This window comes from Triplophysa rosa, linkage group LG10, assembly GCF_024868665.1.
Source record: "Triplophysa rosa linkage group LG10, Trosa_1v2, whole genome shotgun sequence".
Classification (NCBI taxonomy): domain Eukaryota; kingdom Metazoa; phylum Chordata; class Actinopteri; order Cypriniformes; family Nemacheilidae; genus Triplophysa; species Triplophysa rosa.
In genome coordinates this window covers 23712936-23736048 of record NC_079899.1, presented here as the reverse complement: position 1 = coordinate 23736048, position 23113 = coordinate 23712936, and the positions used below count along the sequence as shown (strand labels likewise).

Genomic DNA, 23113 nt, shown 5'->3' with positions numbered 1-23113 from the left:
GTGGGTGAAGCTGAGGTGCCTGGTTGGTGAAACCACACCCTTAACTATGCAGAATTTTAAGGCTTAATCAAATTTAAACAGATGAGTTATGAAAAAAAAACCACCTCACAGTTGTCATGAAGGGAAAAATTTGCTATATAGACCCCCCAAAAAATTGTACCAGGCTGTAAACATGTTTTTCTCTGCTGTAAACTTGGGCATTTTAACATTCGGCTCAATGAGATTCTGCTTTGTTTTGGAGCCAGTCTCTAGCGGCCAGTCGATGAATTGCAGTTTAAGTCACTTCCGTGTTGGTTTCACGAGGGCGACCGGAAGGTTGCCACTCGGTTAGAATGCAATATACAGTGTTGCTTACAGATTATGATAAGAATTTGCTATCTCATAAGGCCAGAGGAGACCCAACACATGAGATTCGCAAAAGTTGGGAACAGATACTTCACGGCTGAATTATACCTCAAATTCTACAATTCAAACCCTGAAAAAGGGGCAAGATTAACAAATTACTGAAGAAGTTCTGAATTTACCTTCTTATTGAGGTCTCGGAGGGAATCCAGCTCCTTTAGGAGAAACGCAATGTTCTTCTCTTTATCCAGAACTGGGATTTGCTTTCTGGAGTCACTGACAACTTTGGAATTCTCTTGGTCCTCCTGAGCTTGCCTTAAGATAGAAGACAAAAGTTGATTAGAAAATCTCTTATATTAGACTCCCGAACGGGCAACAAAAATGAAGCACATTCACATTCTGACATGCAATTATCAAATACACAAGGGATGCCGTCTCCCACTTTCACGAATATTACTGTGACTTATTTACTTTGAGATATTAGTCAAATCATACAGTTGACCTTTAAGGTAATATTAAAGTATCACTGCACTGTATCGTGCGGTAAATTACTTCCCCTCTTGGAGCCAGGAATCGGATTCGCTTCTCATTAAGATGGCACAGGAAATGCATAGGAATCTATATTTATCAGATGATGATTCTCTCTGATATAATTAAAATAATCTCACAATGGACAGAAATGCTATAAATGAGAATAAATGTGACGTTCGTACCCTACCAGGGCCTTCTCGATAGTACTCGAGGTCAAACTGAAAAGGTCACACAGAGGAAACGAAACAACTGTTGCATTGCACGTAAGATATATGTTAAAAATGACACACTGGCTAATGATCGATTTGAGGATAATACTACACACATGATCAATTTCGCAATTTTGAATTACAACAGGGATAGTTCACCCAAAAATGAAAATTCTTTCATTTTACTCATTTCTATGTCATTCCAAACCTCTATGACTATCTTTGTTCTGCAGAACACAAACGAAGATATTTCGAAAAATGTTGGCCCCCAAACATTGACCCCCATTGACTTCTATTGTAGGCACACAAAACCACAGAGACATTTCTCTAAATATCTTCTTTTCTGTTCCACAGATGAAAGTCATATATTACAGGCTTTATACAACTATCATAATTACCATAATTATAATTTTCTTATTTTAATAGATATCACGATGATTATATGCCCACGATAAGCATGTCGTGAAAATCTGATATATGACAGGTCTGCTATTTTGGAAAAAATTGTATGCAGTATGTACGGTGGGCAAATTATACAAAGTTGCTGTTATGCACAGCATACCTCAATGACAATGTTTGACAAAATGTAGAACACAAGTAGAACCCAGTGTGCAAAACACTGTATCCCACAATGCAATGCAACTTTACCTATATAATGAACCGGATGAAGAGTGAGCCAAAATTCCCAACATCTCCCAATTTACTTATTTTATTAGTCTGTCTAAAGAACACTAAGGAAGATATTTGGAAGAATGTCAGTAACCAAACAGATCTCATGCCCCATTTACTGCCATAGTAGGGAAAATAAATACTATGGATTGGAAGTATGAGATCTGTTTGGTAACTGACATTCTTCCAAACATCTTTCTTTGTGTTGACCAGAACAAATAATGTTATATAGATTTGGAGGTGAGTAAATCATGACAGATCTTTCATTTTTGGGTGAACTATCTCTTTAAAGAAATATGTGAAGTGAAGTGTACAAACACAAAAACAGAAGCTGAAAATTGTACAACACAACATTAGACCGATCCCATGATCCTGATGCTTTATGCTAAGATGAAAGTGTGATCGAGCACAGAAGTGAATCGTGTAAACATGATGGATGAGATTCTCCTGACCTGCGCGTGGTGGATGCAGATCTGCTGACGTGAGGTGTGTGGACCGGACTCCTGGCCGTCTCATTTTTGTCCTGTTCCTGCTGTGCTGTGGTTCTCTGTGGAGACGGTTTCTCCTCCATTTTTCTCACTTCAGATGCAGTCAGGCCCGGTGCGGGTGGGGGCGGAGGGGGTTTGAGTGCCAAACCTTCACCGGGACGAGGAGACTTGGGTACTTTGCGAAAGACAAGAAAACGAGGAGGTTGAGAAACAATGAGAAAGCAAACAAAAGATTTACTTTCACAAGTTTGATTCTTGTATGCATGGACTGATTTGAATAATATCTTTATGATGTTTGTTGTTGTCGTCTTTCATTTACTTTTATATTTTGTATGGCAATAAAACGGCGTAAACATCTTTGGTGGTCTACAGAAGTCAAATGGGTTTGGAACGCCATGAGGTTGAGTAAACATTGACAGAACGTTCATTTTTGACAATCCTATAAACTCAGATAGGAGACAGTGTTATAACGTTCCAAAAAGATCGAGAGACTCTTTTTAAAACCAGCAACAAAACCATATTACAGTATATACAACCTCCATTCTTCTGGTGTGAGAACACAGTCTGAGGGTTTGAAAAGCGGCTCTGTTGGGTTGGTTCACGTCAGCTCTCTGAAAAGGAAACTAGGTCTGGCTGTCTTTCACGAGAGAATGTGGCGGGCTGTGCCGAGTGACTGGCAGGAGGGGGAAGCGAGGTCTTCTGTCAATGTTTCTGTAGCGCTCACGGCCAGAGACGCAGGCGAGGAGGCAAACACAGAGGCCTGTCTCTCTGGCAGCCTTTCTGACAACACGCTCCGCTCCTCAGGGAAACCTGGATGTACCCGCGATCATTCCCAATGAGACCATGGTCTTTACATCGGAGGTGTTTTCAATGAGTACAAATTTCTGATGTTAAGACTTTTATAATATAACAAAGGCAGACATTATAATGCAGGACACTACAATTGCGTTATGTCAAATAACCGTCTCATGTAAATAATTCTTTCTTTCCTTTCCTTTCCTTTCCTTCCTTCTCTCCTTTATTCTTTCTCTCTCTTGGTCTCGTCTCTTGCTTCTGTTTTCTGTCTCTTTTTCTCGTTCTCTTTCTCTTTCTAAGACCAGCTTCTATATGTTTATGGAGCCAACTATCATCAAACATAAAACCAAATAAGATGTTGAAGATTCTTTTTTTCTTCTAAAATCCTTAAAACATTTGGCTTTGCTTGCTTAAAAACATTTTCACAAATATTAAAACAATAAACAAGTTCCTCAAGATTGGAGAAGTATAACTGTCCTCTAATAAAATCATACAAAGTGTGACTAGTGTCTCCAAATATAAAAACTGTAACTGTTCTATTTTCATCCAGAAATCCCAAAACCGGTCGAACAAATAGACAGGCCTACTTTAGGAGTACACCATTAAAATTAAAGTTTCTTAAGGGTTCTTCACAGTGATGCCATAGAAGAACCATTTTTGGTTCTTCAAAAAACTTTCAAAGAACAATTTCTGTCTGTATAATCTTTGTCCACAATATAAAAACATTTTGTGAGACAAAATGGTTCTGTGGATGTTAAAGGTTCTTTATGGAACCATACGGACAAAAATGCTTCTCTGGCATTGTGTCGCCACTTTATTTTTAAGAGTGAATGCTGCAATGTCGAGTTTAATTCGTTCTTTAAAAAAATGATTATATGGATGACTTATTTATTGTTGTCTCTTTATGTTAAGCACCCAAAGACAAAAGTATTTTAACATCAAAAAATGACACTTCACCTTCATGTCTGCAAGCAAATTAAACAGAAAGCATCACTAAGCACATTTGAGAGGGCCAAGTGCTACACTATGAAAGCGGTCGGGCTGTCCTGCGATTATAAAATATACATAAATCACTTCAACATCAATGCAATTCAAATCCAGCAGAACTCAAACACGGCCGCTTAAATCGCCGTAGCATCAAAAGCTGGAGAATCATACCGCGTTAATAAATGCGACGTGATGCTCGACTCGCAGGCTTGTGACCGCCATGTCCAAAAAGCGCCAGCTTAGCAGCCACAATTATTTAGCGAAAGGTCAGGTTTTGAAGTCGAGATCAGGGAGGTCTGCCTCATGGCTTTGTTGCTAGGGCTCGGCTCTCAGGATCGCTGGAGATAGTTATTAGTATTCCCCGTAAGAGACACCAGAGCAAACAGCAAATTCAAACCATGAATAATAACGCCAAACACACTTATAGAAGCCCTTTGTCACACTGCAAATATGAGACTTTTAGATACATTGTTCCCTAACCTGGGTTACTTCTTTAATTTTATCTCTCTCCGTGGGTGTCTCTCACAAAGGTAACTGCCCCAGAGAATGTTTTTAAAGTGGCATTTCCCTCACAAATGGGGTGAGCGGGGCTTTTAATCTTAGCGTCCTATGGGAACCAATTCTCTCGCAAGTTTAAGAGCGGAATAGCTGGACATCATTTAGGATTTAGGTACATGCTCACTTTTTAATTTGCGAGTGTGAATTTGAATTGAATTGGCCACACCCACAAGATGTCGAACTGTCAAAAAATTCAACACAGTCAGACAAACACAGGATATTTAGTAGTCCGACATAACAAGCAAATAGGTAAAACCATGCATTAGACATTCTGTTTTGGGTTTCCATTTTGCCATTTTGAGGATTTTGGGTTCAATTACGGCATTCTGAAAAATTATTGAACCATAAAATAATTTAATTTATTCAAGTTTACCCCAGAAATTAAAATTCATCACTTACTCACCCTCATGTCATTTCAAACCTGTATGACTTCAGAACACAATAGAAGATATTTTGAAGAGTGTTGGTAACCCAACAACGCTGGTCCCCATTGACTTCTATTGTGTGGACACAAAACCACTGAGACATTTCTCTAAATATCTTCTTTCATGTTCCACAGAATAAAGAGTCATATACCAGTTTTAAAAGATGTGAGGATGAATTTGTATTGTTAGGTGAACTATCCCTTTAAATATAATGAAATGTACATACAACAAAAAAATATTTCTATATTAAAACCTTTGAATTCCTTTGCATTGAATGCCTTTTCCTTTCATTCCATTAAAATTCAACATTGTTAAATTCGAATTACAATGCACTTTGATCTGGATAGCGCACAAACAAAAAGGCCGTTTTACATGCTAAACGGGGCAAAAAAAAAGAGCAATACAGAGACAAAACTCATGTGTCCATCTCTTCTCTCGGTCTGATAAAGAGAGCACAATACTATCACGTGCCATCTCACTAATGTCAGTCACTAATAACCAAACACATGCCGATTAACCCGCTGCGAAAAGATTCAAGTGTTTCTGCGACAGCCCAAATGTATATTTGAGCAGTCAGCCAGAATAAATTTGCATATCAGGAGCGTTTGGTGAAGGGTTGGTAAATACTCTGTTTATCTCTCTTTGTCATTCCAACCGGTCTATCTAAATAGTGGCTCTTCCGTAGCGTTACGGCCTAGGTGATGTTATTATGAGGCATGCAGGCTGCTGTAATGATGGAAAGTAATTTACACATGTAAATAAATGTAGGCATTGTTTCGGACAGCATTTAGACAACAGGAAGCTGGAGAGAAATAGTAACAAGCAACAAACAAATAAGGGCCAATCATTGTAATTTAAATAGACCTGATTAACGTTATCATGCAATTGCTTTTGGTAATCATTTATTACCTGGTTTGAGCTTTTCCTCCAAAGCTTTGGATAAACTCTTAGTGTGGGACGTAGAATCTCGTTCAGAGGATCTGAAAAACATAAATGCAAAATACGTTTTTTTTTCCCTTCTGGTCTTTGCGTCACATCATCCCCTTCGATATCTAACAGCAGTGCAATAAAAGTGATGCTGTAGCTGACACGAACAGGTAAAGGATACGGGATATTGACAAACTGTACATCAATGACAGCGCTTTGATGGACTAGCTGTCGTTTTTTCTCTAAAGCGATGTATAAAGGCAGGACATGACACAAATATCAAAGACCTTCAAGTGTTCGCACCAAAAGAGAACAGTGTCAACTCTTTTACAGCGTGTACGCTGTACGTCTACACAAACAAACACAACATAAATAAATGTACTGTATATAAATATATCTAATCTTGATTTCACTGATAAAAAATACCATAACAATATCCTGAATGTTATTTAAATTGTACACTAATACAGTTTACAAATTGTTGTTTACATTTCCTGAAAGTAAATAAAAATAAATAATAATTAGCATATGCCTACATTGCTTTTGTATGCATGTAAAATGCAAGTGAAATGTAATTTAAGGGAGTTTTAAATCGTAACTCAGTGTCGAATCGTACTAAAATAACCAACAAAGTACATTTCAGTGCCTGTTAAAAGTGCATCCTGTGCACACACAAAAATGCGCACGCAACCAATTTACGCTTGCATTTCACTAAAGGCGAACAAACCAAACTAGCTGATTTTCAAACATTGTAACTGGGTTTTGGATTTAGAAAACATATCTGTGCAAAGATATCATTACAGCGTGTAATCATCGCTGGCGATGTACACCGATAAACATTTCGCACATATTAAAAAACCGCCCTTAATTGTAACATGTGGAAGAAAGCCATTGACAAACAGTGTAAAATGAGCGGAGGAAAGCATCTTTACCCAAGTTGTGGTGTGGTCTCTGAACAATGGTGCCTTACCGGGGACGGAAACCTTTGTTTCAGTTCTTCATTGACTTTGGGATTAGCTGGAAATATATAGAAGGGATATGATTAATTTCGGCGCGGGAAAAAATGCTTCTCGTCTCAGCCTCTTCCTCGCTCCTTTTCCATTAGACGTAGAAAGGTTAGTATTAATTAAAGCCTGTCAATATGATCTCGGGGTGCTTGGTGGAGAGCTTTAATAACCTCTGGAGTACAGGCAGCAAAACAAGGCAGGCGCCTTTTAATTTGCCTGTGCGAAATTATGCTTTAAGACTTTGTCTTTATCTCATCCACTGTGTACCGGTGCTTTACCTCGCAGTTTATGGAGGGCTAATGAACGGCGCCAATTAACCATCCGTAATCCCTCCATGCCATCGATTTAATGCTTTTAGCTATCAGAAAAGTAAACAGCTATTTAATACAGCTCAAGGCATATCAGATCCCAGTCAGGAATCGCCGATTAAAGCATCATCTACTCAGGTGTAATTAAATAATGGCGGATAATTTCGTTCGGTGAACAGGAAGCTAATTCATAAGCAAGCAACAAACAGACAGGAGGCAATTAGCAGGAGCGCTGACATTCATGCGCCGGAGAGCCTGATGCTGGATGGTGGTTCGAGTTGTGGTGGAGAGCTTCCCTCTAGTGGTGGAGCTTCTGAGGGAAAGATACGTCAGAATCCATCAGGACAGAGTTTCACAGAACCTGTGCTTCATAAGAAAGCAAAAAAAGACACCTTTACAGTTCTGTCAACTGTAGGTTCGAATCAAACGAATGCAATTCTTCGGTGAACTCTGCTGGACAAAACCGTTACACTTAAAGTCCCATGGAATGAAAACTCATTTGTTTCTGCACTCTGAAGGTGTTGAACGTACAACATGACGCCATAAAATAACCCTTGGCTGTCGCACAAAAGGTCCTTAAGACTACAAAAGCCAATAAAGAACTTTTTTTGAGGATCCAAAACTTGTTCTCATATGGCATGGCTGTGAAGAACCTTTTGTAACACCTTTATTTTAAAGAGTGTGAGGCATATTGAAAGGCTTGTTCCTTGTTTATAGCCAACGGGGTTTAGTTGACAGCCATGAATCATGATTTGATACTTTTGTTAGAAGGCATAAGCACTTCAAGCATTTTATTGGACAAACGTATAGTCCCCGTTGGGCGCCAATTGGCATTTATTTGCAATACTATGCATTTATAATTGCCACGTTTTTATCTCTTTTTTCCTTATTTATTTGTGCAAAAATGTGCTTATAGTAAAGCTGCTTCGCAAACGTTGTTGAAAACACCATAGACATGAATGTAAATTTGATAGTTACGATACTAAGTGATAAAACAGACCAAACATACTATTCGTATGTTTAAACAAAACAGAATTTGATGTCACCAACAACAAAAAATATTGGACGTGCTTTCTACTCTGCTTGAAAAAACTGATCAATCTTTTTAAGTAGCTTTGCCAAAATATTAGTTGCATTTTGTTATTTGCGTTATCATATTTTGCACTTTTTCATCCCCTGGTCTCTGCCACAAAAGCCACAACGACATTTTCGATTTCATGGGCTTTTTCTTGAGGCTCTATGTAAATACGTAAATCACTGGACAAATTAGGATCAATTTCATGGGAAAGGAAACCGAGGTCAGGACGAGGATCTAAAGGTCTAGGGGCATCATGGGAGAAAGAGGAAGAAAGAGGTGAGAATACATTTTAAAAGAAGTGAGAAAAAGAGAGTGAAAGAGCGAGAGCGCTCTTGGGAGGTTGCGGCTCGGCGGGTGGGGTTGACCCCTGGGGCAGATGCCAGTGGAACGTTATCCCTGCGCTGTTAGCCAGCACACACAGCTCACACACCCTCACACGCTATTCAGCTCAGGCGTGAACGGACAACTGGCTTTTTGTGCCAAACACCACGGGGCTCCATTAATCTCAGTGATAGACTCCGAACAGGAGCGGGCCCCGCATGCCGCCCTCTCGCAGGGACGGAGAGGAAGACGAGGATGAAGAAAGAGTTTCAAGATATTAGGTACGGCTAAAACGCCTGGTAATCCTTGAACGCTAACAGGAGAAAGCAGCTTTAGAAAGACAGAAAGGAAAAGAAACAAGGCAAAGCATACAAACGTGACCTTTTCATGTTCTCCTCATTTCGGGTGAGATGCACGAAACGGTTCCCCCAAAGGAGCGCTTTACCAAATAAATTTGGGCCGATTCAGTGATTTCCTGGGAGAATCACCCCCGAAAAACCTAATGAAATTGATACCATCCAATAATCCGATATTGAAAAACAGAGAAGCGCTCGTTCTGGTTTAATGAAAGTTGGAATTGTGCGAGGTGCAATAGAGGAGGCCCGTTTCTGTTTGGCTGCCGCTCCAGATGGTGAATTAGCATCGCATCTACATTTTCTACATAATCTGCAGGAGTTTCATGATAGATTAACGAGCTATTAACCTTAGTGCTCACAGGACAGGACTGAAAATACATTCACGCAAAAGTAATGGGGATAACCTATTATTGTGCTTAAGCAATGCATTCAAATCGCATCCAAATTAATTGACCATATACACAACAATACAGCAATTGCATACGACAAAATCATATTCCTGCAAAAGCAAAACATTTTTCAAGTAACTTTGGGTAAATTTACATAACAAGAATGTACAAAAACAAAGTTTTTCCTTGACATTTCTGAAAAGTTTCCCTACATACACAGTAAAAATGGTTTCACAGTTTAGTTGTTATAATGTCATTTTTAGGCTGACACGAGTTGCAGTGTCTGAATTTGTTCATTCACTTTAACATGTTAACATGCAACTGCAGGTTGGGTCAACTTAAAAAAACTACACTGAAACAACAAAACTGCGAGGGAAACAATTGTGACAACAACGCTGTCAAAACGACTAAAAACAAGACCATATTATGCCATTAGCTAGTGATGTCACTTTGCAAAGAAACACAACATATACATGTGCGTGATGTCATCGTTTTCACAAATGCACGTTTTTGTAGTTTACACACCGACCATAATAGTATTGTTTTAAAAACTTGCACTCTGAAAACAGCTTTCAAAAGTTTGCATTTTCAGGCAACCAAAATGCCCTTGCCCAATAAATAAACGACCAAAATGCATAAAAGTTGTCAGATTTTAGTTGAAAACAGTGTAGTGAGATACAGGGGGAACAGATTAATAATTAAAGAGAAAAATAAATTATACAAAACATAGATAAATACAACTTTTTTTAAGTATACCGTGTGAAACAATATCAAAATTTATGAAACCATCTACGCAACAAGGTCTGTGAAAGTCACTGCTTATTAAATAAACTTGTAATGCATTTCAGAATTAGTTGTCACGTCTTTAGATAACATTTCACAAAGGTTCGCTCACAATAATGAAACATCGGTACATAAAGAAATATTAATCGGTTATAAACCGACATCAAACGTAAAAGACGCCCCGAATTCTTACAAAGCAGCGTTTGCCACTTAAAACCACTTTATCCTTCCTTCAAACTTTTCTCATTTCAATTTGTCCTTTGCTGTCACTCAGTGATCTTCATTTTCTCATCTTGTAGACTTTAAGCTAATTGCCTCGGTGGGCCACTTATTATTCATGTACAATTATTGCAGTGTAATGTCTTTAAATCCTTTTAAATGACCATTCATGCGTCGCATTCATTGAAAACGCCTTTGATGTCTGTCAAAGATGGAATTCTTCAAAAAGAAATGTCTAAGCCCAATTTCAATCGCTCGGTGAGGGGGGCGCGGCGTTTTCCTCTAAAATAAACTCAATTCCATTAATTTTTTAAGCTGCATTTAAACGCGTTTCCTCGGGCAAAAAAAGTTTCCGGATTCCTCGGCCTGTCATTTGTATTCCAGCTGGCTTTATGAATATTAATAACAGTGTTATCCTGATTAAACGAGCTTCATGCGAAATCCCCGTGAATCTACCAGCTCAGGATTCTCATCTTACCGATTCTTTATGAATTTTGATATGGACATTAAAGTGGAGAGAGTCTTAAATCAGCTTTAATTGTACAGCATGCTTGGGGCTGGAAAGGAAAAGGCAGACATGAGCCGATTTGATATGGATAAACAAGATCTTTTCTACAGGGGAGGTGGGAAGGGACACGCAGGGTGCCCCACCGTGTAATTTGATTGTCACGGGATGTCGTGAAGCTCTGAACGGTCTTAAATTTTTTGGGATCAAACGATTTTGTTGACTTGTTGAAAGATATTTGCAATAGAAACTGTTTTGTCAATCGGTGACATACAGGAGATTGTTGGTGTTATTTATTTTTCATTTTTAAACAGCTAATGATGATGATAATAATATTGCTTTTCAGCTTGACTGTGAAACTGAATGAGACAGAATGGAAAAAAAATCTAACTTCATAAAAATGATTTTTTTTATGAGCACAAATATAAAAATATTTCTGTTTTTTTATTTTCACGAAGCCAACATGACCTGTTGAAATGGACAGTTATACATAAAAAATGAATGTTTTTATTGTGTGTAGAAATAAAAATAACTGGATTTTGGAATTCACATTAACACAAAGTTTGCAGACAATTCACATTTTACTGAACTACAAAAAAAAATCTATTATTAGAACAAAAAAAGATCACTTTTAAGATGTTTAATGCCATTCAAATAAACAAAAAGATTGAAATAAAATAAAACAAAAAGATTTTGTTACACTTGCAAATGTTAGTCACATTCAGCAATATATATTATATATATATACTGTATATATACAGCAAATATCGTACGGATCACATATCAATCATTATTGACAAATGTCCTGGATATAGTGAAAAAGTACAGTAATCAAAATGTGAAACTGTCCCATCTATTTAAAGATAAACTAATCCGTCCTTATGATTTATGTAAAGATAAACTATAAAAAAATGAACTATTCACGAAAAAAAACGATTCACTTGGAAGTCAATGTCACTTTAAGGTCTTTAGATACGCAGTCTCTCAAATGAAACCATAATTCCTGGCATTACTCGACAATTCTTCAGGTAGACTTTATGTTTCTTAGACGGTGGAGATATCTCATAGTGAGAGTAGCACAGGATCTGTGAGGCAGGGCCGCACGTCTTATAGGCATAAAGCTCATAGTCGGAGCAGGCGCGGTGATAATTGAATTGAGCCTGTGGGAAATGAGCTAGCGCTTGCATCTCGGATCCCTCTGATGGATCCATCTTTGGTGGTGTCTATCAGGCCACGATTCGCTGATCCTCTTGTATTAACGGGGGAGGAGAAATGACCCTCCAAATCTACCAGGATGAGTGCCTCAATTTCCCCAGATCCAACTCATTTGGGTGCGAGGGAAGCGCGAGTCGAGAGACTGCTCCCTCACCCCACAACCGAATGAATAAGATGCAGGAAAACTGCCCCTCGAGATGTCTGATAAATCAACCTTGAATACTCTGTTTGGGGTATTTGATATTGTGATGACATAAATTCAGTTTGTGTTCAAACAATACAAATACTGTTGGATATTATTGGATATGCTGAATAAATTACAGTTTGAACCAATATGACCTTTGTCAGACATGTTTAATCTTACAATACAGATAAATCATTGAATAAATCATATAATTTATTCATTATAAACTAAGCAAATAGTTACACTGTAATCTGATTAATAATTAATATTGCTTATTGAAATTATACCATATATTTTGTTATAATGCACTACATATTCAATATATACAAAAGTCAATTACAGAAAGTCATAAACAATGATTTAATAAAACCAGACATTTAAGTAAACCAAACAGTTAAACTTTCAATTGTTAATACACATTATATTTCAGAAATAACCTAGAAATGATTAAAACAGTACTTTAAAGCAGCCTGATTTCATACTACAGCAAATAAACCTGTTGCAACATTACTTATTTATTTCTAAATAATCTATTACTTAAAGTCAAGCAAAATACTCAGCGTGAACAATTTCAAATATATATTTTTGCACAAAGTGGCGCTTTAACAATTGCACATTTCTTTTGTCGCTGCTTTTAACTATGCAGAAAAGCATTTGATTTAATTTCTCCCGCAGCAAAGGTTTGCAGCGTCATGCCACGACTGTATTTGTCAAAGTGAGGTTGTCACAGTCATCAAAAATGAATTTTAAAAGGTCTGTATTTGTAAGCACTTAGCCAAACAGCACGTTTCATATCAATTCTGCAATGGGATGTCAAGAGTGAATATTTCAGCGATTGGATAATTCATCTGCAGAATGTAACCTCAAAATTGGCTGTGTAAATATGGACTAAGCTGAGATTTGCATTGGCTAACATTTGGGAGGGTGAAGAGAGTTATTTAAAGATGAGCTTAATGCAGTCGAAACAAGAGGAAAGAAGGTTTCAATCATATATCAAATACTGTAACACTTCTGCAACACAAAAAGAGAGATATCATCATTCGCATGAAAGAAATGATTTCTTGAAATATGAGAAAATTCTACATGTTCGAACTTTTCTTAAATGTAAACAAGAAGTCAAAAGTTACATTTCACGTGATTTTTGTTCCTCTAAAGTCTTGACTTTCGACTTGTTTAATGCCTGAAATTATTTTTGTAGAAAATTATAAATAATGCATTTACAAAGACATCCCATGCTGCACCTCATGAAGAGAGAAAATGCTCACAGAGCTGCAGATTTATGCAATAAGCGGCTACTTTAAAGAATCAAAAATAAGACGTGCCCAAACGTTTGACTGGTAGTCAAAGACCTGAAGAAATCCTATTGCGTTTACTCAATTTCCAGCAGAGACGTTCTAAGAATTCTTATAAAAACAAATGCTTTTATTTCTGACCACCCTTGCTCTTTTGCCGATCAAAACAAAATACTTCAAGCACATTCCTTTCGACATTTTAACTCGGGCACAGAGAAAACAAAGCCTTATTGTGGCCAGAGAGATTGTGAAACTATAGTGCAAGGTGGCGTCACCGGCCGTAAGACTGTTATTACTCATCGAAGAGACGCCAAACAGGAGAGGTGGGGCTCGCCGAGAGAGTCAACGCAAGGTCAGCCGCTTTATGAAAGACATTCCGGCCAAGAGTTTCGCCTTCTCAACTCTGTGCTGTTTTTACAGAAAGCCGTACAAGTTTCGACACATCGATCTTCTATGTAGACCTACTTTCAAATACAAATGTATTGTACAATTATGTACCAGTCCTCGGTTTGTAAATCACTTTGAATTAAAGCATCTGCTAAATGAATAATCTACAAATGTCAACCACAAGCTTGATTTTCTCTTGGAATGTTCTTACAATAAAATAACTACATATCCTACATCTGCATTTACTGTTATAGCGTTATACTAAAATATTAATTATTTATTGATTTGACAGTTTCAAAATAGAAGTAGAAAAATATTTGCCATTAGAACCACTACCTCAATCTCAATTTACTAAAAATGTATAGTTATTATGTTTTAAATGATCTGAATTTGGCCTATAAATATTATACATTATATATATTATATGAAAATATAAATCAGCATTGTATCAGCCATAACCCATCTTAGGGGCCCATGGTAAACCATAGCAAAGCCACTGCCATTAAACATTTAATTAAACTTAAGAAAATGACAAACTCAGAACTTACAGTAACAATAGTAAAAAGTACAGAAGAAAACGATTCCAAAACTTGTAGAAGCTTTAGGCAGAAACCATTGTTAACACTGTAAGTTTTTATAAGAGTAAGCAAATAAACCATATTCATTGTCCTTTGATCTTTCTAACGATAATACAAATATTCCTACAGGTATTATATCCCTCAGCATCCACCAAACATAAAACTTTCATATCAAGTCAACATTTAACCCGCTTTCCAGAGCAACATTTAAAGAGCTGCATGTCACCTCAACGCCCGGCGCTAAAACACACACATAGCTAGTGGTGCGAGGATCCTCGACAAACACGTCTTCCTTTGTTCAGGAAATCCTTTCTCTAACACGACCTGCAAAGCTCAACTACGGGCAACGCAGAGGCGTCAAATCCAAACAGCCCTTTTCTCTTTCTTCCAGCGTTAATAATGACAGACGCTTGTGCCTCGACCTGTCCATCAAACAAACCGCTTTAAATAGCACTGGGTTTTTTTTTACAACGGAACATTTGGGAACAAACAAAGTTTGTATTAATGTGCGATATTGGTATAGTATGGGCACTTGGGCGACATCGGCACAATTGCGGGACACATGCAGAGAGACTTGCGGGAGGTACTGTGTGTGCAAGGATGTACATCACCGCAAATATTTACAGAGCAGCTATTGTACAATAGTGGTCACATGACCATCTCTCAAACACATGCGAAAGAACATGATGCTTTACTCTATAGGACGATCAAGTTATTAAAACCTTTGCATCAGAGGACAATACAATGGTTAGACCCACACTAAATCGGTACGCTTTGTGCAATGTGTTGTGCAATGGCTTTAAAACGGAGTGCTACACTTTTATGAGCAGCTGAGAGCATTTACAAATAGGCCAAAACATTAATACACAAATATGCATAATGCAGAACGAATGCACAAATCTGTCAAATTTTGCTGTTGCGGGTTCACACAAGCCTGCTCATTCGTTTACACAAGGACCTGCTATTTTTTAACCTCAGGACAAAGCATTTCAATCCAATGTTTCTCAACAGGACTCTTCAGGCCGCTCAATAAATTCCCCCACTCAAGTGTCAACTGTCTGCGCAATGGTTCTGAGTTTGACAAACATTCCCCGAATACAAGTAGGTAAAAAGGCAGTAAAACTGCCACTCTGTGAAAGTGGCCCGTCATTGTTGGTCCTGCCTCCTTTGGGAGCGTGAATGTGTTGAAAAGCGAAGGGGAGGCCGGGGGCCACAGGACCGGGTCCTTCGTCCTCATTACCACTCGATGTTTGAAGACCGGCCACAGGAGTGACTGTTTAAATTGCTCCCTGTTCAAACAGTTCCCAAGCATCTGTGGTTCACAGCGAAGCAAGCCGTGTTTGTTTTCCTGCCTGTTTCATGGGCCATCACTAGGTCGTCTGGAATCCCTGCTCGCAACTGGGTGGCAAGAGAGACGATAGAGAACATAGCAGCGCCGGTATGATTCTTAAGAGACGCATGATGGAACAGAACCTCTGTGACTCTGACCTGATACAATATGTTTATTCCATCATTGAAAAGCTACAAGAGTCTACAAGGAATAGTTCACCCAAAAATTTTAATTCTGACATTTATTTACTCTTACATTGTTCAAAATGAAAATATTATGATAAATGTTTTTGTTTTCATTAAATGGAAGTTTGGTTACAAACATTCTTCAAACTATCTTCTTTTGTGTTCTGCAGAACAGAAAGTCATACAGGTTTGAAATGACGAGGGTGAGTAAACCATGACAGAAATTTCATTTTTAGGTGAATTATTCCTTTAAGGGGTAAAATAATTATATAAATTACGAAACGGCCCGACATATTCTCATAGACATTTCACGCAAAAATTGGTTGAACGATTTACATTAAAACTATTTCATTTTTATGGTGAGGTTTAACACAAACACACATGCATGTTAAATCTCACAAAACCTGTTAACTTATCCGGTTATATTTCACGCCAAAAATCTAAAGAAATAAGTACAGCTATTTAGTTCAAATAAAATAAAGCCTATTGTTTAGCAATATTTTCTCTGACCCATTCCAAATAACATTATTAAAGTGCAAACAAATCTAACTTTTATTAGAATAAAGCAGAAAATAAGATATTAATCTAAATTGTGTTTATGATTTGTTGTTTTGCATAGTTCACCCAAAAATGAAAATTCTGTCATGAACCCTCAAGTTGTTCCAAACCTGTATAAATTTCTTTGTTCGGTTAAACACAAAAATAGATATGGAAAATGTTAGCAACTGACAATTCTGGGTCAACATTGACTAGTCAATAGTAGTTCTGTTGAACACAAAATGTGATATTTTGAAGAATTTAGAAAAGCAAACAGTTCTGGGGCACCATTTACTACCATCTTAATTTTTCCTACTATGGCAGTCAATGATGTCTCAGAGAAATATCAGTTGCTAACATGTTTCCAAATATCTTTCTTTGTCTTCAACAGAACAAAGAAATATATACAGATTTGGAATAATTTGGGGGGGGGTTTGGGTTGGATAAATGGTGACAGAATTTTCATTTTTGGGTGGAATATCCCTTTAATTTATGCTCATTTTAAGCAAAACAATGCTATTACATTAAAAATGAAATGGAAATAATGGAAATGACAAGAAAACCCAAAACTCATTCATTCAGACCAAAGAGAATTTAAAGGAAAATGATTTGTACCTTCATAAAAATTCATGTCAATGCAAAAAGATCGTAATGGTTTTAATGCTTTTTTTTATTTTGATGTAGGGGTGAAATATGATCGATTGATGAGATTTACCCAAAAATCCAGCAAAATTCTTCATTTCAAGACCCATCGGAGAGATGCCAACCTCTGCCTGGGTGTTAAAGCCCGAGTCTTTGTGTGTTTGTGAGTGTGCAGGCTTTTCAACTAGGTTTGTTTGGTTTCAGATCACAGTAACCAGGCTTAAACAGTTAAGCAGTGCCCTTCCTAGGTCTATTCCTTAAACCAACACAGAGACACAAAAGATGGGACAGAGCCCTGTGGAATCCCACTGTCACTGGTGGACCACCCACTTAGGGAGTTAGGCCCGCTGGGCCACACGGCACTCTATCCCAGGGATTTTGAACTTCAATAGGACCCACAAAGAAGCCGCGAAGGGGTCGCCGGCGCTTCTCTTGCCCTTCATGAAGCGAAGAGCTACGAAGAGGGAGCGAGACGCAGGATCGGAGTGGGTGGCTGTCGGAAAGCCAAGGAGGGACCACACCGTACCAGGGGTGATGGGTCCGAACAGCACGTTTTCCTGCCGGCCGGCTCGCGCAGGGGGAGGGGGCGCGAGGGGTTACGTCAAAGGTCGTTTCACCTGCTAAGAACAAAGCTTGTTGAGACTGTAGCCCTATTCCTGCTCTTGTCGGGAAGGCCAATTCAACTCCATAGGAAACTTTACATGTTTGTTATGATGGACGTGGTGTGTGTGCTTTGAATTTGCACCGCAAAAGGACAGTTTATACCATGCAGGAAAACAATCCCGGGGTCGGTTGTAATAACATGACCCAGCCTACAGCAGCGGGCTTATCCCAAACCACGTGAGACAAATAAAAACAGCAGGGAAACGGACGCATGAGGATGGCGTTTGATTTTGGTTCAAAAATGTGATTTCTTACTTTCTCACCGCTCTTTAGCAGAAAATAAATTCAACATGTTAGTAGCGTGGAAAATAAACAATTCAACATCATTATAAAAGTGGTGCACTCCCAAACCAGAGAGGCATTTACAAAGAAATACAAGGCACAGAAGTTAATTTACTTTCAAAACTAGTAAAGCTATTTGTTTTATGAACAATATGTAAATCCAGATAAATGTAAATATCACTTGCAAAATCCCAAATTGTAAATCATCCTATAATTTTATTCTAGGGTTTGATTTGACAAGCGCGATGTTTTGTATAACAGTTTTCTATCCCTTTAAACTCAAGAATTCGATATGAATACACCCTTCACACAGTTTGACAACACGATGACAACACATACGCTTGTGTTTGTAAGAGGCAGACGTACGTCTGCGCTTCAAACGCAAACAAAGCTATAAAAACGGGCATCCAGCCATATGCCGGCAGGCACACACGCATATGCACACACGCATACACGCCTGCCGTCTAAGATATCAGGATACATGCTAAGTAGATCCTGTTTCAGGTCCAAGCCTCCACCCATCTCAAGGCTGAAATGCTTTGGGTTGGGCTGCTCTGCTGCAGAATGTGTCAGCACATAGAGAAACAGCAAGCCTGACATTATATCCGAAACACAAACAGACATGACGGTATAATGTATCGAACCTTATCTGTGCTCTTTACGGTGCACATCCCTGCGACTAAAGCTCAAATGATGTTCTGTAAAGCTCTCCAACACACACATACACATTGATTACATGGGCCTGCAGTGCCAACTCAACATCTAGATTTACACAACGCATTATTTACATTTTTACCAAAAAGCACTACGGTACTACCATTTCTTTTGGACATGGTACCATGGTGATAAAAACGTAAATGCTATGGTGCTTAAATATGGTAATCTTTCAACATTATGGTATATATCAAAATACTCCAGATGGTATTATCATCAGATACCATCACTACACCATTGCACTCCTTTAGTGCTTTTGTAAAGGGTATTATACTCTATTAGCAGGGTTTGTAAATCCTTTCGGATCATTAAGTTCTAATGGAATATTTTCTCAGACCCTTTGGTGTCTGAAATGTTTTGAAAATCAATAAATATTAATTTCCTTTCCTGGGATTTACATGATTAAATGACTACCTCTTATAGTTTGCCTTTCCTTTCAGCCATGCAGAGCGTCTCACAATCATTTGATGTGATAAGGGGGCCATCTTGTGTCCAGAATCTAGAATGCATCCTTTTTCAAATGATTTATTTACTAAACCAAGTTTTGGTTCCTATGAAAGCCACATTATCAACAAACTGGTTTAAATAAAACTACCATATTACATTTCAAGCTATAACATAAACATGATCCTTCCTTAAATCAGCTTGGCTCTTAAATTCATATCATTCTGATTATTCTGAATTTAAATTGGAAATGTAAAAGTATCTAGCTTACACTATACTGTGTTCATTTTGCCATTTAAATACTATACAGTCAGTGTTCGCTATGTCAGAAAGTATGCATTAAAATCTGATTTACAAAAAAAAGTTTAGTATAGCTCTGTATAGAAATCTAAAAGTACAGTAAATCTAAAGTACACAAAATGTAAAAAAATTCTATATATGACCAAGCAGATCACAATGCGGCATGCATTTAACATGACATGCATTCAACAACTTCACCTTTGTCTCCAACAATCACAAAACGTTCACTCACCTTTGTACATATCAAACAGTGAATCCCTCAGTTCCTGTTTGTGCATCCACGACAGCTGATCATCTTCACTCTCAGATCAGCTCTCCCTTTAAACAGACAGACAGAACATCAGCATTAATAACTCGCTTCCGTAATGCATCTCTGTAGATGCTCAGGCTCTTTGTGTTGGGTTTCTGGTCATGTTTACTAGCGCCCAGTGTGGGTCAGACTAATCTCTTTAGCAATGTTTTCAGGAGCTCACAGGCTACACATCAAATCCTCTGTGTGTGTGTGTGAGAGAAAAGTAATGCTGCATATATAATAAATGGGTTCTCTAATGTTCCTTGTAATCCCAAACCACAAGGATGTAACCTTATAATGAGAAATGTATGTGTTAGAATGCAATTATTCAAACGTTAGAAAACATTGAATCTAATTTAAGGCACGAGAAAGTTCCAAATTCAGTCAAAAATGAATAAAAGCGACACTGCTAGACCTATTAAAGTTTAGTTAAATCAAGTATACCAGCCCCAAAGATGATTTTGAACACTTATAAAATGTATGAATTAGAAAACAAAATAAGAAATCAAAAGACAAAGAACACTTTTTTAACAAGACAAAAAGCAACAGAGGAATACACATGTGGTCACTCTGACAACACACGAGAACATGAGAAGAAATAACTTCATGCAACCACCAAAAATCACAAGATTGTTAAAAAGTCCTTACAAACAAAAAAAGCTTGGAAGAGTGAAGTCAGTTCTGAGAGTTTAACATTGTCGCTTGCTAAATGCAAAGACATTTGTATCTTTTTTTCTGGTGTGACAGGCGTCCAAATACATTTAGGGCCAAACTAATTTAATCACTTATAGGACTTGCTTCAAACTCAAAGATGGGATAACACGCAGTTTCTGCCGATCTCATATTAATCTTGAGTACCTATACAGTAGTAATGCATACGTCTCGTCTTCGAAGAGTATTTAGTTTGATCAAATTTATAAAAGAGAGATACAGCTGTTCGATTATTTCCGGAAAAACACGAGCTGCTGGAGGCAGGCAGGGGGGACGCAACTACAGCACGAGCACACAACACATCTTGGCATTAATCCCTTATCATGCACGTACGCGCCGATTAACAACCAAACACAGACATATGACTTAGTTTCACTAACAGCGTGCGGTTCATGTCCGGCATGTTTTAGCGCTGGGACCGCGCCATCTATCAAACTATCTCCAAATCCAGCGTTATATCCACCGTTTATATAACATCCATCACTGAAATGCCGTGAACAAACAAACACACCTCAACTTCTCTCACCATCCCAAGTGTACCGAGCTGCAGCTGCACACCCACAGCGCAGCCAATCTCGATAAGCGGGTCTTCCTATCGCTTGTCGGTTGACGCGTGGGCGGGCTATTTCTTTTGCCTTGTTACAAAACAGGGATCCAGACTTATAAAAAACTTTCCTAAACAAGTTGGAGTGCTGGGGGAGTGTATCGAGCACAGAAATACTATGTCATACGTCCAACTCGTTTTTTTTATCAAGTTGACCATGTTAAGCATGAGAAGCCAGCACGTTTAACAGTGTAAAGAAGTCAGAATGCATGACATAGCATGTTATCCCGCCTTTAAAGAAAACAAACACACAACACTATATCTTAACAGTACACCTGACAGAATTGACACACACCCCTATATGGAATCAGCTGCCAGTAATGAAGTATGGCATCTTATCATCCATGCACATTCCACAGACACCCTCTTAAAACACAGTTTACCAAACAAAACTCAGCACACATCAAAAGTTGTTTTTGCCTGTCCACAGATACTTGCTCGTGCAATGTTCAATTGCTCACTCCCATCTGGCAGGTGAATAACTGACATCACATTACACTCACTTCGATGACAGCTCATTCTCCAATGTCGATATCTTGTTTTTTGCCCTCCGAAGTGCACATGTAACATCCCGTGCCATGCTTGTGATATTCATGTATGTGTTCAGAAAGCCGGGCTTTTCTGACTGGACACAGTATACTTCATCTCACCTTGCACATACGCATGCAACATGATACATGCGAGGAGACAATGTCCGTGTGTCAAACCCTAGTGAGCTGCGAATATACACTTACAAGACAGCACAACAGTATTACCACAGCTGTCTGTTTAACATACACTACTGCGCAATTATCCATGTATTGCAACTTTTTTTTGTATGGATAAATAATGCTAGTCTGATGTCTCCAAATCTTCCAAGCGACTCAAAACTGCAGTCTGTCTAGATAGGGAGCTCACGTGCTATTGATAACACAGCTAATGTGTCCTGGAGACGTGCGTTTGTATCAAAGTATACATTGTATCAAGTGTACATTGTAGCAGAAATGTAACAAGTGGGTTTAACATGTTACTTGTTGCAGTTTTTCTTAGTAAAACGTACACAGTAAAGTAGTTCATTCAGCTCCAATCCATTCGAGAACCACATCTCCTGTCAACCCGATTAAAATCAAAACACAAGCTTTGCTTTTTTCGTATTATTAAGTCATGACTGAACTTTTGCAACGATAACATCGATAGGCGTGGCGATATGAAAATAAAGGCTTAAGGCTTACCATAAAAGGGATGGAGGTTAAGGGGTTGGTATTCATTTTGGGCTGGTCGGACAGAATTGTTTCCTAAAAAGTTTCGCAGGGCAGCTTCCTATTACAGCGTACGACGATAAGCGCCATTCCGGTCCCGGTGAGGGAACGACCGGAAAGAAGAGAGACTTTTTGTCCACTAGAGGGCAGTAAGCACTGCTCAATTTAGGAGAACCAGTGAACAACGGCTCCTTAATAAACTAAAATAAAACAAAAAATGTTTTAGACATTTCTTAGTGTTTGGATATTTTTAACGAATATACATCTTTGTAGTTGTGCCAAGCTCTAGAATATTTTGATTGTGTAAAAAAAAGAGGGAGGGCTTCAAAATTGTTGTGGACCATTTAAAAAACCAGTAATAATTCTAATGATTTATTTTACAAATACCATAATGAACCATGTTACTACTATTAAAACCATTACAAATTTGCAAAATGTACATGTAGTGTGTTTTGGGCCTTGATATACATATACCACGTACCATCAACAGAACCAAACACTAGTAGAATTCTTATTATATTATAATCCCTTACGCTTTTCTGTGATGGTTTCTATTTGTTATTTTCTCAGCATGGCTTGCAATACATGACCATTTAAGTGAAATCCTTCCTGGGAGTC

General features: G+C 38.2%; 1 protein-coding gene across 4 annotated transcripts in view; it reads right to left on the bottom strand.

The window, feature by feature from the left end:
* mipol1 (mirror-image polydactyly 1) overlaps nt 1–22600 on the bottom strand; it is a 58431-nt gene extending 35831 nt beyond the window's left edge. For 2 of the 4 annotated variants that reach the window (XM_057343060.1, XM_057343062.1), the window contains exons 1-6: nt 22469–22600; nt 19883–19968; nt 6864–6948; nt 5914–5984; nt 2204–2414; nt 525–657 (exon numbers count right to left, since the gene is read on the bottom strand). In XM_057343060.1, coding sequence (XP_057199043.1) covers nt 525–657; nt 2204–2414; nt 5914–5984; nt 6864–6948; nt 19883–19928 — 546 coding nt within the window. In that variant the 5' untranslated portion in view covers nt 19929–19968; nt 22469–22600. Of the gene's footprint in view, nt 1–524; nt 658–2203; nt 2415–5913; nt 5985–6863; nt 6949–19882; nt 19969–22468 lie in introns of those variants that run through there. The other 2 variants (XM_057343063.1, XM_057343064.1) reach the window with 2 other exon arrangements.
* Between the last annotated feature and the right edge of the window lie 513 nt (nt 22601–23113).